This window comes from Psammomys obesus, unplaced genomic scaffold, assembly GCF_907164565.1.
Source record: "Psammomys obesus unplaced genomic scaffold, mPsaObe1.curated_primary_1811, whole genome shotgun sequence".
NCBI lineage: Eukaryota > Metazoa > Chordata > Mammalia > Rodentia > Muridae > Psammomys > Psammomys obesus.
The window spans coordinates 15,658,752-15,671,603 of record NW_026596131.1 but is presented as its reverse complement, the minus strand read 5'-3'; the positions used below and the strand labels follow the sequence as shown (position 1 = coordinate 15,671,603).

Here is a 12,852-nt window from a genome sequence, read left to right as displayed (position 1 = left end):
TGAAAAATAGTTTTCTGTTGCCACACACACACATATACACACACACACACACACACACACACACAAGTTATTTGAAACAGGGTTTCTCTGTAGCCCTGGAACTATCAGTAGACCAAGCTGGCCTTGAACTCCTCCTGCCTCTGCTTCCCAAGTGCTGGAATTACAGCTGTGCCCCACCGCCCATCTTAGTGTGCTGTTCTTATGTGTGACGAACATGGGGAACCAACCCTTTCCTGATCCTGTTTCCAGGGAACCTGCCTCATGGCCCACCTCCTCCCACCTCTGAGCCCCAGGACGCCCTGGAAGTGCCTGAGAAGCCTTCAGGCCACCGCCCGCCTCTGGGACAACTGCAGCTCCACTCAACAGCTCAGGTAACCTCTGCACCTACGAAATCTGTGTGAGCCTTTCCTGAGCGCCAGTGTGGTGTTCCTTACACCAACTGCAGGCGGCAGCAAGGAAAGCTCCTCGTTAGAGCCCCACGGCGCCGGAAGCGCCATACTCCGCCTGCCCCTTCGCCTTTCACTTGGTTTTGGAGACAGAGTCACTGTGTAGCCCAGGCAAGCTTGACCCTGGGTCCTCCTGCTCAGCACCCTCCCATGCTGGCTCCTGTACCTGTTCACGGTTTAAGTAACAGATGTGCATGTGGTTTTACTAGCTTTGCCCATGTGGGTATTACGTTTTCAGCCTTCACCAGTGTGAAGTTTAAAATTTGTATCTTTAATAAAAATGTCCTGGGACTGGAGATCTGCCGCAGTAGCCACCTACTTGTCGCTCCTCCAGAGCCCCTGTCTGTCTCCCAGGCAGCCCACAGCCTCCTGGAACTGACTGGAGCTCCAGGGGATCTGTCTCAGGTTACTTTCCAGTCCTGTGACAAAACACCAGAACCAAAAGCAACTTGGTGAGGAAAGGGCTTAATTGCCTTATAGATCCCAGTCATGGTCCTTCGTGAAGTCGAGGCAGGAACCTGGAGACGCTGAAGCAGAAGTCGAGTCACACTTCTGCTTACTGGCTGGCTTCTCGTGGCGTGCTCAGCTAGCTAGTTTTTTGTGTGTTTTCTTAATTTGTTTGTATTTTATATGCATTAGTGGTTTGCTTGCATGTTTGTCTGCGCTGTGTGCATGCCCGATACTTGTGGAAACCAGGAGAGACATTACACGCCCTCCCTGGAGCCAAAGTTAGAGATGGCGCTGTGCCACCGTGTAGGCGCTGGGGTTCAAACCTGGGTCCTCCAGGAAAGCAGCGAGCTTGTGACCCCTGAGCCAGCTCTCCAGCTGCCAGCTGGCTGTCCTGTCCGATTCAGCACCCCTCGCCCGAGGGGCGCACTCCCCGTAGTGGGGTGGGCAGCACCCGCCACATCGACCGCTTGTGAAGGAAATGCCCCACAGCCTGGCGAACAGGCAACCTGAAGGAGTGTTCTCAGCTCAGGGTCCCTCTTGCCACCTGACTCCTGCCTGTGTCAAGTTGACAAAAACTGACCACCATTCACCCCTTATCAGCTTGACACAGCAGTAGCGATGCACCAACACTGAGCCATACTTCTGGGTTCTTTTTAATAGCTGTTAGTAAATAAACACGGAAACCCAGTCTCTTGAAACACAAAACAAACAAAAATGCAGATGCTTCAGCATGGCAGAGTGGTGAACGCCTTTAATCCCAGCACTCAGGAGACAAAGGCAGGTGGATTTCTGTAAGTTCAAGGCCAGCCTGGTCTACAGAGCTAGTTCTAGGACATACAGGGCTACACAGAGAAGCCCTGTCTTAAAAAAGAAAAACAAAACAACCCCCCCCAAAAAAAAACAAAAGAAAAGGGAAAAGAAAATAAAACAAAAAGTTTAAACACTAAAAGTTCAAAAATCTTTTTTTAAAAATCCAAAGTCTTTCAACTGTTGGATCCTGTAAAAATAAAATAGTAAAAAAAGTTAAAGACTTATTTTACTCTAAGTGTGAAGAGCCTGGGCATTTACAGTCACATCAAAACAAAACCAAACTCCAACAGGGCAAATAATTCAGTGTCCCTATCGAGGACTCACTCATTCACCATCTATGGTCTCCAAAGGACTTGGGCAGCTCCACCGCCCAGCTCTGCCATCGGCAGCACCGAGCTCCTCTCAGGCTCAGGCTTGCTCCATCCACACCTGCGCTCTCCTTGGCGCCACCCTGCAGCCCTGGCATACATGATCTCCTGGGATCTCCACGGTAACTAGGCTGCATCTTCAGTGACCTTAGGGACTCTACCCCTACCCCTGTGTCCTCCTGTCAATTCAGCTCTGCACGACCCTTCAGGCCTGAGGTTCTCACTGCAACTGAGGCTGCACCTTACCCATGGCCTCCCACAGGCCAAGCTTCATCTGTTCCCCATGACCCTTTGATCCCACAGCTCTCAAAAACTGCCAAAACCAGGGGAGGTTCTCACCCGATGCAGCCTTGGCCTTCGGAGCCACAGCTTCTGAGCTGGCCCTAATGAAACCCTTCCCAGAAGAGTTCACCTAATTTATGATGCTGTTCTCTTTTTCTGTTTTTGTTTTTAGTTTTGCTTTTGATTTTCCTAGACAGGGTCTCTCTGCATAGCCCTGGCTGTCCTGGACTCACTTTGACCCGCCTGCCTCTGCCTCCCAGTGCTGGGATTAAAGGTGTGTGCCATCACACCTTGCACTCTCAGTGTTTTTCCTTCCAAGCTCCCACAACAGCTCATTAAACTCTGAGAACTCAATGGCTTTTCCAGCTCAAAGGTCCAGACCTTTTCTCAGCCTTTCTCAGCACAGCGTAGTCCCGCCTGTCTTAGCGATAACTGCCATCCTGATAATTTATGTCAGTCAGTTTGCTTTGTATACTGTGATAAAACATGAGCAAAAGCAGTTTGGGGAGGAAAAGCAGAAACTGAAGCTTGGTTTTGGGCAATAGTGACATATGCCTTTAATTCCAGCACTCAGGAGGCAGAGGAAGGCAGATCTCTGTGAGTTCAAGGCCAGCCTGGTCTACAGAGTGAGTTCTAGGACAGCCAGGGCTACGCAGAGAAACCCTGTCTAAAAACCCAGATATGTATATAAATATGTACATACTTTATATAGACATATGTGTGTATGCAGCAATTTGTTTAGATACAATTTCTCTGTCGCTCTGAAGGGCCCGAAACAATGTAGACGACAGGCCTCATGGTTTTCTGTCTGCCTTCAGCTCTTGAGTGCTGGGATTAAAGGCGAGTGCCACCACCTAAACTTGTTATAGCCAGGCGTGGCAGCTGTGGTCAAGGACTGGGGTGTGGCTCGGTGGTAGAGCACATGTGTAGTATGCATGAGGTCCTGGCTTCATCTCCCAACGTTAAAATGTCAGCTCCAGCCATTTTATTCCTTTGACCTGATTAGGCTTCGGTCACTCATGGGATGCCACGGGCTGCTCACATTGCTTTGTTCTTCCACAACTTTCCACCACGGCCTGATGAATACAGCACAGCTGGGCGTTGGGGCCGTGTGTGTACATGGCCGGGGTTCCTGGCTTTTGAGGCAGAGGCTGGCAGCCTCCGCCCGGGCTCCTAAAGTGCAGCAGCTGCAGGTCTCTGGACCAGCTGAATGCAGATTTTAAGCTACAAGTCATCAGCTCTTTTAAGGCTATGAAAATCACTTTTGGAACCTCAGTACTGATTCATATTTATTGAATAACTGCAAATACATTCTCCCACAGGAACTTGTCTTTTGAGTTTACTTAAGATAAGTTAAAAGAAGTTGGGTGCAGTGGCGCACGCCTGTAACCCCAGCACTCAGGGAGGCAGAAGAGGCGGGTCACTGTGAGTTCGGAGAAACCCTGTCTTAAAAAACAAAACAAAACCAAAAGTTTACTTAAAATAAGTTAAAAGAAAGCCATATAGAGATGTGTTTGCCCAGGGATGATGCAACGTCTAAATTTACTCCCAGCCAGGGGGGGAGCAGCAGGCTTTGAGCCATCACTAGTTTGAGAGCCACTGAGGCTGTGAGGCATGGTGGGGTTGGGGTCAGAACCCAAGTGTGGAAAATGAACATCAGGGACACCAGCAAAGAACATCAAGCTTAGGCTGCACAGCTGCGTGGGGAAGAGGGGCCAGGGGCTGCCAGGGGCAAGCTGGAGGCATTCCTTCTCCATTCACACCCGGGCCAGCTTGAGGCCACACACAACGAGCAAAGGGAAGAACTGAGTCAGGGACAGGGCAAGGCCACCCAGGAGACAGGCCTGAGGGAACAGCTGGAGCCCACAGAGGTCAGTTGTTTGGTCTGAGAGGAAACTGAGCAGGATTGGCCAGAGAAAGCAGGGCAAGCCCAGGTGTTTCCCAGCAGCCCAGTCTTCCTTGAGGGAAAGTGGAAAGGAGAATTGAGAAGGAAGAGAGCCCGGAAAGGAGGCCCCATTTGGAGCCTCGCTCGCTGTGGGGGTGCTCCACCACCTCCCCCTCGGGCTGGCGCAGGCATGTGCTCATGGACCTGTGGGGGCGGCTCTTTGGTCTTGGGGCAGCTTCCATCTCTAAGCAGTCGGGAATTTTCAGCCACTTGTATTAGTCGTAGTTCCTCCTTCTCAAATGTGTTTGGTCAGAAGAAATCTTCCCCATGTCAAGTGAGCAAGCCTACTATCAATTGCTGTTGTACAACTGCTTCCCAGAGTAATAAATATTAAGCTGTTAATTTTTTCCACACATCAAAACTGCCACAGTTATTACAGCTCCTGAAATAACTTAAACTCCAGAAGAGAAAGCCCTGGAGATGAATGAGGCAAGAGGGTGGAGAGTTTCAGACTAACTTGGGCTATACAGTGACCCTCTGTCTTAAAAGGAAGAAAAAGTAAACAACGGTGCTAGGGAGATGTCTCAGTGGCTAAGAGCACTGGCTGCCCTTCCAGAGGACTCAAGTTCAGTTCCCAGCACCCACATGGCAGCTCACAACCATGTGTCCCTCTGTTTCTAGGGCACCTGACACCCTTACACCAATACACATAAAGTAACATTAAATAAAGTATTTTAAAAAACAAACAAACAAACCAAGAACTCACATAGAACATACACAAATGAATTAGCCATACTTAAAAATAAAGCAAATAGGGTAAAAACGGGTAGGGGAAGAGAGCTGGGGGCAGTGGACGTGGTGGGTCATGACCACTGGAGGGCTGCAGAGGAGCTGCACCCTGTCATACCCATTGTGTTTGGCACAAGCCCTGCCGGTCTTCTTTTCCATGTTTCCCGTCATGCCCCTTGCGTGGTTCTTTGATACCCCCTGCCTCCTTTTCCATTGACTTTTCTGTGGAGCATGGGTAGAAACAATCATTCAGATGGTATGGTGGGCAAAGAGGCCCAGTGAGGGACCAGATGCGCCATCTTGGGCTGGGCTCTACCTAAGCCAGTGTCATTCAGGACCACCCTGCTCTTGGGGAAGAGACTTCTGCTTGGAACTCAGGGCTTCCTTCCCCAGAAGGTCTCGAGAAGCACCTTGGCCAACTGGAGGAAGATGGTTGAATTAGTTCTGTGTAGTAAAACAAGCAGGTCGTTCCTTTAAAGGCTGACACCAAATGAAGAAAGTCCCGGGATTTGGGGAATGTTTCTTCTACTGTTGTCAGAAAGCTTGTGTACCAATGATATCAGTTCCTGAATTTCTCTTGACTTTTCATGACAGGACCCCAGGCACACTGAGAGAAAATGTGTTTCTGAATATGCACAGAAAAGTCAACCCCACTCGGCCCAAGCGGTCAGCAAAGACAACTCCCCACGAGGCCGAAAGGCAGGCACAGCATCAAGGCCTGCTCAGGTACCGCCAGGTGCTAGGGTGCTGTGGTCTCTGGGGGTGCCGGGTGTGACCACACACTCTTGAGGATGGAGACTGTGGGAACATGAACACGTGGGAGCCTTGCAGAAGGTCACATGCTCTGATGCCGTCATGGAGTTGCCATCGGTGCTTCGTTTTAGAGTCCTGGGGCAGGTGGGGGAGCAGACGCCAGGACACCTGGCATGCGCTCACCTCAGAGGGGCCTCGCCCTGGTGGGAACTGCAGCTTCAGGGCCCTGCTCCCACACTCTATTCTGGACTCACTTGGGCTTCTGATACGCAGGTGAGCCTGGTGATGTCCGTCAGCTGCTGGGTTCTGTGCCCAGAGCACCCGGATGCTCCCCAGGAGTCCACCCCTTCTTGAGGAGTGCCCCCTACCCTGATGGGCGCAGCCAGGGAGAGCTACAGCGCCCCAAGGCTGGCGGTGGGCAGCTATCACAGATGACTCTTCCCTTACCTCTACAGAAGCCCCACAGAGCTGCAGAGACTTGGAAGTCAGCTGATCAGAAGGAGAACAGGCCCCCAAGGGCACCGCAGGCGCCGACAGCCCCTGAGGAAAGCGGGTGCTGTACCCACACCTCATCGCCATTGGCCAGCAGTTCCCTGCAGGGCACTTGGAGGCCGCTAGACCTGGGATCCAGCCTTCCAGGCGTGCCCTCCCAGGGTGGCTCTGCCTCAGGTAGGAGACCTGCCTGCCTGATTGCTCCCCACAGAGGGAGCGGGGCAGTGTGGCCGCACCGTTCTGAAGTGAGGGGTTGGTTGGTGCCTTCTTTCTGCCCTCTTGCTCTCCGGGGCTGTGCGCCTAAGCTCCTGCATGCGCCTGACTGTCCCGGCCGTCTGTCATAGAGCCAGCCCTGCAGATCAGACCCGCACACACCGCATCACTGCCCTCAGGGCCGCCGGCACGAGGTCTGCGTCTCCACAAGCTGGAAGCAGGGTGGGTGGCCTGCCTCTCTAGAGAAGAGCCAGTGATGGTTGCAGTGAGATATTGGGAAACTCTCCACAAGGCTCGCTTTTGGGGACTGCCTGGGATGCCACCAAGCAAGGGTAGAGGAAGAAAAACTGATTTCAAATCAAAGCCAGACAAAACACACAAGGCCTGGCATGGGAGGGTACACCTCTAATCCAGAACTCAGTGAGTTCAAGGCCAGCCTGGTTTATATAGTGAGCTCCAGGACAGCCAGGGCTACACACAGAGACCCTGTGTCAAAAGATAAAAATAAAAACTCGCGCAGCCAGAGACACTGAACGTGGCACAGGACCCTGGTGTCTGCGCTGTTGGCCTGGCTGGGTCCTTCTCTCGGGCACAATCCACTGTGCTGTGTGGCTGCGTCCTGGCGTGTTTGCCCACAGCTGTCTCCAGGCCATTTCTAGCCCTTTGCCATTACCAGTAAGATGCTGGCGAGCACCCGTGGACATGCGCTTTAGCGCTGCTCTACGTTAAATTAGTTCTGAGGTGAGCGCGACAGGAGTCCAGAAATGCAGTGCTTCCCTGGGCCACCAACACACGAGCACTGCCCTGTCTCAGAGAAGGAGGAGGTAGTAGTAGAAATAGTAATGGCAGAAATTTCCAAAGGAGTTTGCTTTCTCAAAAAAAAAAAAAAAAATTTCCTGCTGCATTACTGTTGCAGCACCAATTACTGTTGGCGGCGCACACCTTGAATCCCAGCGCTCGGAGGCAGGGGCAGCTGCCGCTCTGACTGTAAGGCCAGCTGGTCTACAGACTGAGTTCCAGAATAGACCAGGGCTACACAGAGAAACCCCGTCTCGAAAATAAAATAAAAATCTGTTAAACCACACACACACACACACACACACACACACACACACACACACACACACTGTCTCAGCTACTCTCCCACTGTTACGGCAAACACTGCTAAGTCAGCTCATAAATGAAAGCCTTTAACTCGGGCTTACAGTTCCAGCGGCTTAGCGTCCATGCTCATCACGGTGGGAGCATGGCGTGGTGTGCAGCCGAAGCCATAGCGACATCCTCCAGGCAGTGGGGGACTAACCAGGAGTGCAGCAGGCTTCTGACACCCCAGAGCCTGCCCACAAGGCCACACCCCTGCTCTTTTCCAAACAGTCCCAGCGGGGACCAAGTAGTAAAACATGTGAGCCTGGTAGAGGACATTCACATTCAAACTGCATGTATGTGTACGTACATACATGTATATGTGCCTGTTTAGTATGTGCATCTGTCCGTGTGTGTGCTCCCTCAGTATAGTTAGGGGTGGAAGAACCTGTACTCTGTGGACATCAATCAGATTGTATCTGGCAAAGTTAGAAGCACCATACCTTTATTGTCTTTGTCTAGGGATCCAGGCCTAGAGCGAGTTCGGCAGAGGCTCTACCACTAAGCAATATCCCCAGCAGCTATGTGCATGTGTGTGCTGGGCAGAGAACAGCGTTCAGGAATTGACTCAGTTCTTTCACCGAGTCCCGAGGATTGAACTCAGGTCGTCAGGCTTGGTGGCCAGTTCCTTAAGTACTTTTACTCACTGAGTTCAGCTTTTTCTTTTTTTCTTTTTTTCTTTTTTTTTTTTTTTTTTTTTTTGGTTTTTTTCATGACAGGGTTTCTCTGTGTAGTTTTGACTCGCTTTGTAGACCAGGCTGTCCTTGAACTCACAGTAATTCACCTGCCTCTGCCTTCCTGAGTGCTAGGATTAAAGGTGTGCCACCACATTGGTACTCTTCTTTTTAAGACAATGTCTCTAGAGAGAGCTGTTCTCAGATTCCCCACGTAGCTAAGGATGACCTTGAATTTCTAATCTTCTTGCCTCCAACTCCTGAGTGCTGAGGTCATAGGTAGGTACCACCACCTGTGGCTTAGGCAGTGCTGAGACAACCCAGCTACGGGGGTGGGGGGGTGGGGTGGGGGTAAGCCTTTCATTCCAGCACTGCAGAGGCAGGTGGATCTCTGAGTTCAAGGCCAGCCTGGTCTACAGAGTGAGTTCCAGGACAGCCAGGGCTGCACAGAGAAACTCATTTCAAGAAACAAAGCAAAGAATGAGATAGCAGGAAAGCAAATCTAAGGAAGCTTCAAGCAGAACCTGATGGGCTGGGAAGCAGCTCACAGGCCACAGGTGCCAGGCGCAGGTGCCATCCCAGGACAGAGGAGAAAAAGAAGGGTAGATAGAGGGTGGGCCTGGAAGCGGAAGGCAGGAACTCCTACAATTGTTAGAAAATATCCCTACTTGGTTTCAGAGAGCCCAGCAAACCACACACAGAACAAAGAAACCCATACCCAGGAAATGACAGAGCAGCAGGTTCTCAAGGAGGCCTCGGATGGCAGAGGAGGCTGGGAGATGCCCACTGCCGCACTGCAGAGCCATCTCTGCAGCCCAGTGCCATCCTCCTGACCTCGGAAGCTCGGACTCACCCGCACAGGCTGGGAAGAGGGTGGAGGTGTGCTCAGTGACGGAGATGCCTGAGCACTGTCACCACCCGGGGGCCCTCCTCAGGAAAAGCTCAGAGTTAGCCAAATACAAACGTATGTGGCCTGGCAGCCACTCACCCATCGGTCCTCAGCTGCACCTCTCGGCCTCAAAGGCAGGAGAGCAGCGCAGAGTCCAGACAGGCAGCAGGCACAGCCAGTGTGAGCCAAACTTCTTTGCAGAAGTAATCGGGAGTGACATTCTGTTCCTTAGGCTGGACGGACAGACCTTAAATTATTTTCATTGTTCAACTATGTATATCACGTGTGTTTGATGTTTTTGTTGTTAGTTTTGTTTTTTTGAGACTGGGTCTGTCTGTGTATTTCTGCCTGGCCTTGCTTTTGCAGTGACCCTGTGCCTCCCAAGTGCTGGGATTACAGGAACTACAGGATCTACACCTGCTTGCTTTAAAGAGTGAGGAAGTGTCAGCCCCGAAGAAGCAAAGAGGAGCCCAAACACACATCACATTGAGAAGGGACGCTTTTTGATTAGATTTTGGTGTCTTGCTATGTAGTCCCGGCTAGCTTGAACCTGGCCACAGCCCTCCCGCCTCTGCCCTCCCAGTGCTAGGATCACAAACATGTCCCCCTGTTCTGCCTCTAGAACAGATCACTGGTGGCTTTCAGAGTGCTCTCAGTGGGGTTAGTCCCCTGGCTGAATGGTTTCCCAGAGAGTGGGATGGACAACTCAGGAAGCAACAATCAGGAGCCACAGTCCAGGGGGAGGTGGAGCAGGGGCTAGCAGCAGGAGCTTGCCGTGAGCAGGTGGGCGAGGTGGGAAAGGGGACGGAGGAGGTGAGGGTGCGATGCCAACCTTGCGGTGACCTTGGGCAGGACAGCCAACTACTCCCCGTCCAGGACAGTGACTGGAGCAGAGGGCAGACTGGCTGCCAATGCTGACACGCCTTCCCCGTTCTCAGACTTTCCACTCTGACTCTTGAACAGTAGCTGAGGGCACCTCTGCCAGGCAGGACCTGTGTGTCCAACAGCAGGAGAGCTGGGCCTGGGTCAGAGTGAGAGTGCGAGCTGCTGTCCACATGGTGTCCGCATGCTGTCTGCATGCAGCCTGGGAGCACCTGGCTGGCAGCTGGAGAGACAGCAGAAGCAGCACCCGTGACCAAAGGCTCCCGGGGAGCATGGGCTGAGAGCATGATGGCGGCACCTGGCCGTGAGACGCTTGCAGCCGCAAGTCACAGGCTCCTGGTGAAGGTGCGTGGAGCAGAGCTTCACAGCAAGTGTGACGCAGCGCCATGTCCGATCAGCCACCGGGACCAGCACTGGCCATGTCCTGCCACAGGCACCCTGCCCCCCCCCCCCCCCCCCACGGGCCAGAACACAAGCTTGCACCAACTTGCAGGGCCAGTAGGAGGATGCGGCCTCTGGCTGGCCCCGGGCGGTCCACACTGTCCTCTTCCCACGGTGACTGGGAGGTCTTGTGAGTCACAAAGCCTGTCCCCTTCTCCCACAGATTGACTTTTGTCAGTAAGGGGATGCATCCCTAGAGCCCACACACCTGCTTTCCGTGGCTGTCACGGCCACCCCGACCTGCCCAGGGGGCCGCTCACACCTGTGCCCTAGGCAGTCTGCCTGCTGCTTGGAGCTCCGTGGGGAAGATGGGGAAGAAACAGCTGCCATCCCCCAGCCTGAGTTCGGAATGTGGCTGATAGCTTTAGCAGCTATTTCGTAATGAAAGTAAAAGTTAAAAAAAACAAAAAGTGAGTTCAAGGCCAGCCTGGCCTACACAGTGAGTTCCAGGACAGCCAATGCTACACAGAGAAACCCTGACTCGAAAAACTAAAAACAGCAAAGACTTCTGTCTTCATGGTTCACCCAACAAAGGATTTTGTTGAGAGAAGCTGGGCATCATCTGTGCAGTCTAGTGGTTTATTTATCTCTCCTGGTGCAGGCCTGGCGTCCTGGAGGCTTGGGCGTGTGTAACTGAGCTTTCTCTGTAGACCAGTACTGGAATGGCTTGTGAAGCTAATTTCTGGACACAGTGCTACCTTGGCAGATGAGGTCTCTGGTGAAGGGGTGGCTGACCTCGCCGTGTTAGCGGGCGTGGGTAGGACCAGTCCCCAGCCTGCGGGCCTCGCTTCAGAAACTCGGGTGGACTTTCTTCAGGGTTGTTTTTGAGGTGTTTGCACTTCAGCGCACTGTGAGCACAAACTGACTGCTGCATGGTCCTGGATGCCTAACAGTGCTGATGAAGCCACACCAGGGGCCGACGTGTACCGGTGTCCATGTTGAAGGACATGGAGAACCGCTGAGCAGCTGGGGCCACCAGCCGTCTTTAATCCCAGCATTCGGGAGGGTGAGGTAGGAGGATCAGGCCGGAGGCATGCTGCTGGAGGCTGGGACCGCCTGCCTCACACCGCCAGGTTCTGAGGTGGGAGCCAGCGCTGTCTCACCCCAACCCCCAGGGCCTTCAGTGGCTTCTATGGTTTCCTGCCCAGGTTCTGCCAGGGTTGGGGCAAGGCCTCAGCCCCACAACCAGCTCTGGACAGCTTCCTGGGGTCTGGGTCGTACAAATCGACACCTGAGAGAGCGCCCCCCACACACACCCCAACTTCTACCCCACCACGCACACCTAGCCACCTGCAAGCCAGGCTTCCTCTCTCACCTTCATTCTTGCAAAAGCCTCAAGTCTTTCTGAGTAGTGCTGGCCCAGTGCCTGGGCCCCATTCTTCTGCTCCCTGAGTTACTGGATAGCCCGAGGGCCCAGCACCCACCTGCAGACACTGGGAGGCATGCCCCCTCCCGAGGCCCCTCCCACCTAAGGGCATCCCTCACCCCGCCCATCTCCCTAGCACCTGCCTCCTGCCCTCAGCACAGCCAACAGGTGAATCCTCCCCAGCTTCACTCTGCCGCCCCAGGCATCAGCCTCATTCTCTTTCTCTTATTTATCTTGAGTCCCTTCCACCTCTTCAGGAATGTCCCTAGGGGTGGGGACACTGGAGGCTTTGTCTTGGATAATGGACTACCAGTGTGCAGGATAAAGGAGAGATGGATGTCTGCAGCCTGGTGGGGTGGGGCTAGAAAGAATTTCAGGAAGTAAAACTGATGGCTGATAGGGACACTTCGAAGCATGGGCCACAGCTCAAGGGTGAAGCCCTAGCCTAATATCCAGAAAGCTCTCATTCCTCCCCCACCCCACCCCACATCCCCCAGACTAAGGCTTGCCCCATACAATGGTGCACACCTGTAATTCCAGCATGGGTCAGGAGAAGAAAGCCTATTGAGACAGACTGGGTACCCAGAAGACCCTGTTGTGGGAAGGAAAAAGAAAAAAAAAAGTAAGGCTTTAAAAATACAAGTACTTCCTAAATGAAAGTATTAAATATGATCAGGGCAGCGGTTTTCTCCAGAGTGAAGAAACCTTTAGTGTAATCCTAACTGAAATGTGGACAGACTTTCTCTTGAAGCCAAACAAGTGGATTTTCAAGTTCCACAGCAGTGAAACGCCTGGGGAAGAGGCCATCAGCCTGCCGTAGCCTTCTGCACATTAAGCATTAAGACATGTGATGCAAGGCTGGGCGTAGCTCAGCGATAGAGACGCACCGCCCGCCCGTGTGCAAGGCGCTAGGGTCACTGCACACACACACACACACACACACACACACACACACACACACACACACAC

General features: G+C 52.8%; 1 protein-coding gene across 3 annotated transcripts in view; it reads left to right on the top strand.

Annotated features, from left to right (window-relative positions):
- Window positions 1–12,852, top strand: part of Ccdc57 (coiled-coil domain containing 57) — a 91,980-nt gene that overhangs the window by 57,385 nt on the left and 21,743 nt on the right. Inside the window, exons 16-19 of one of the 3 annotated variants that reach the window (XM_055592136.1) lie at window positions 250–371; window positions 5,625–5,756; window positions 6,239–6,452; window positions 9,561–11,075. In XM_055592136.1, the coding sequence (XP_055448111.1) occupies window positions 250–371; window positions 5,625–5,756; window positions 6,239–6,452; window positions 9,561–9,631 (539 nt within the window). In that variant the 3' untranslated portion in view covers window positions 9,632–11,075. Of the gene's footprint in view, window positions 1–249; window positions 372–5,624; window positions 5,757–6,238; window positions 6,453–8,983; window positions 9,472–9,560; window positions 11,076–12,852 lie in introns of those variants that run through there. The other 2 variants (XM_055592135.1, XM_055592134.1) reach the window with 2 other exon arrangements.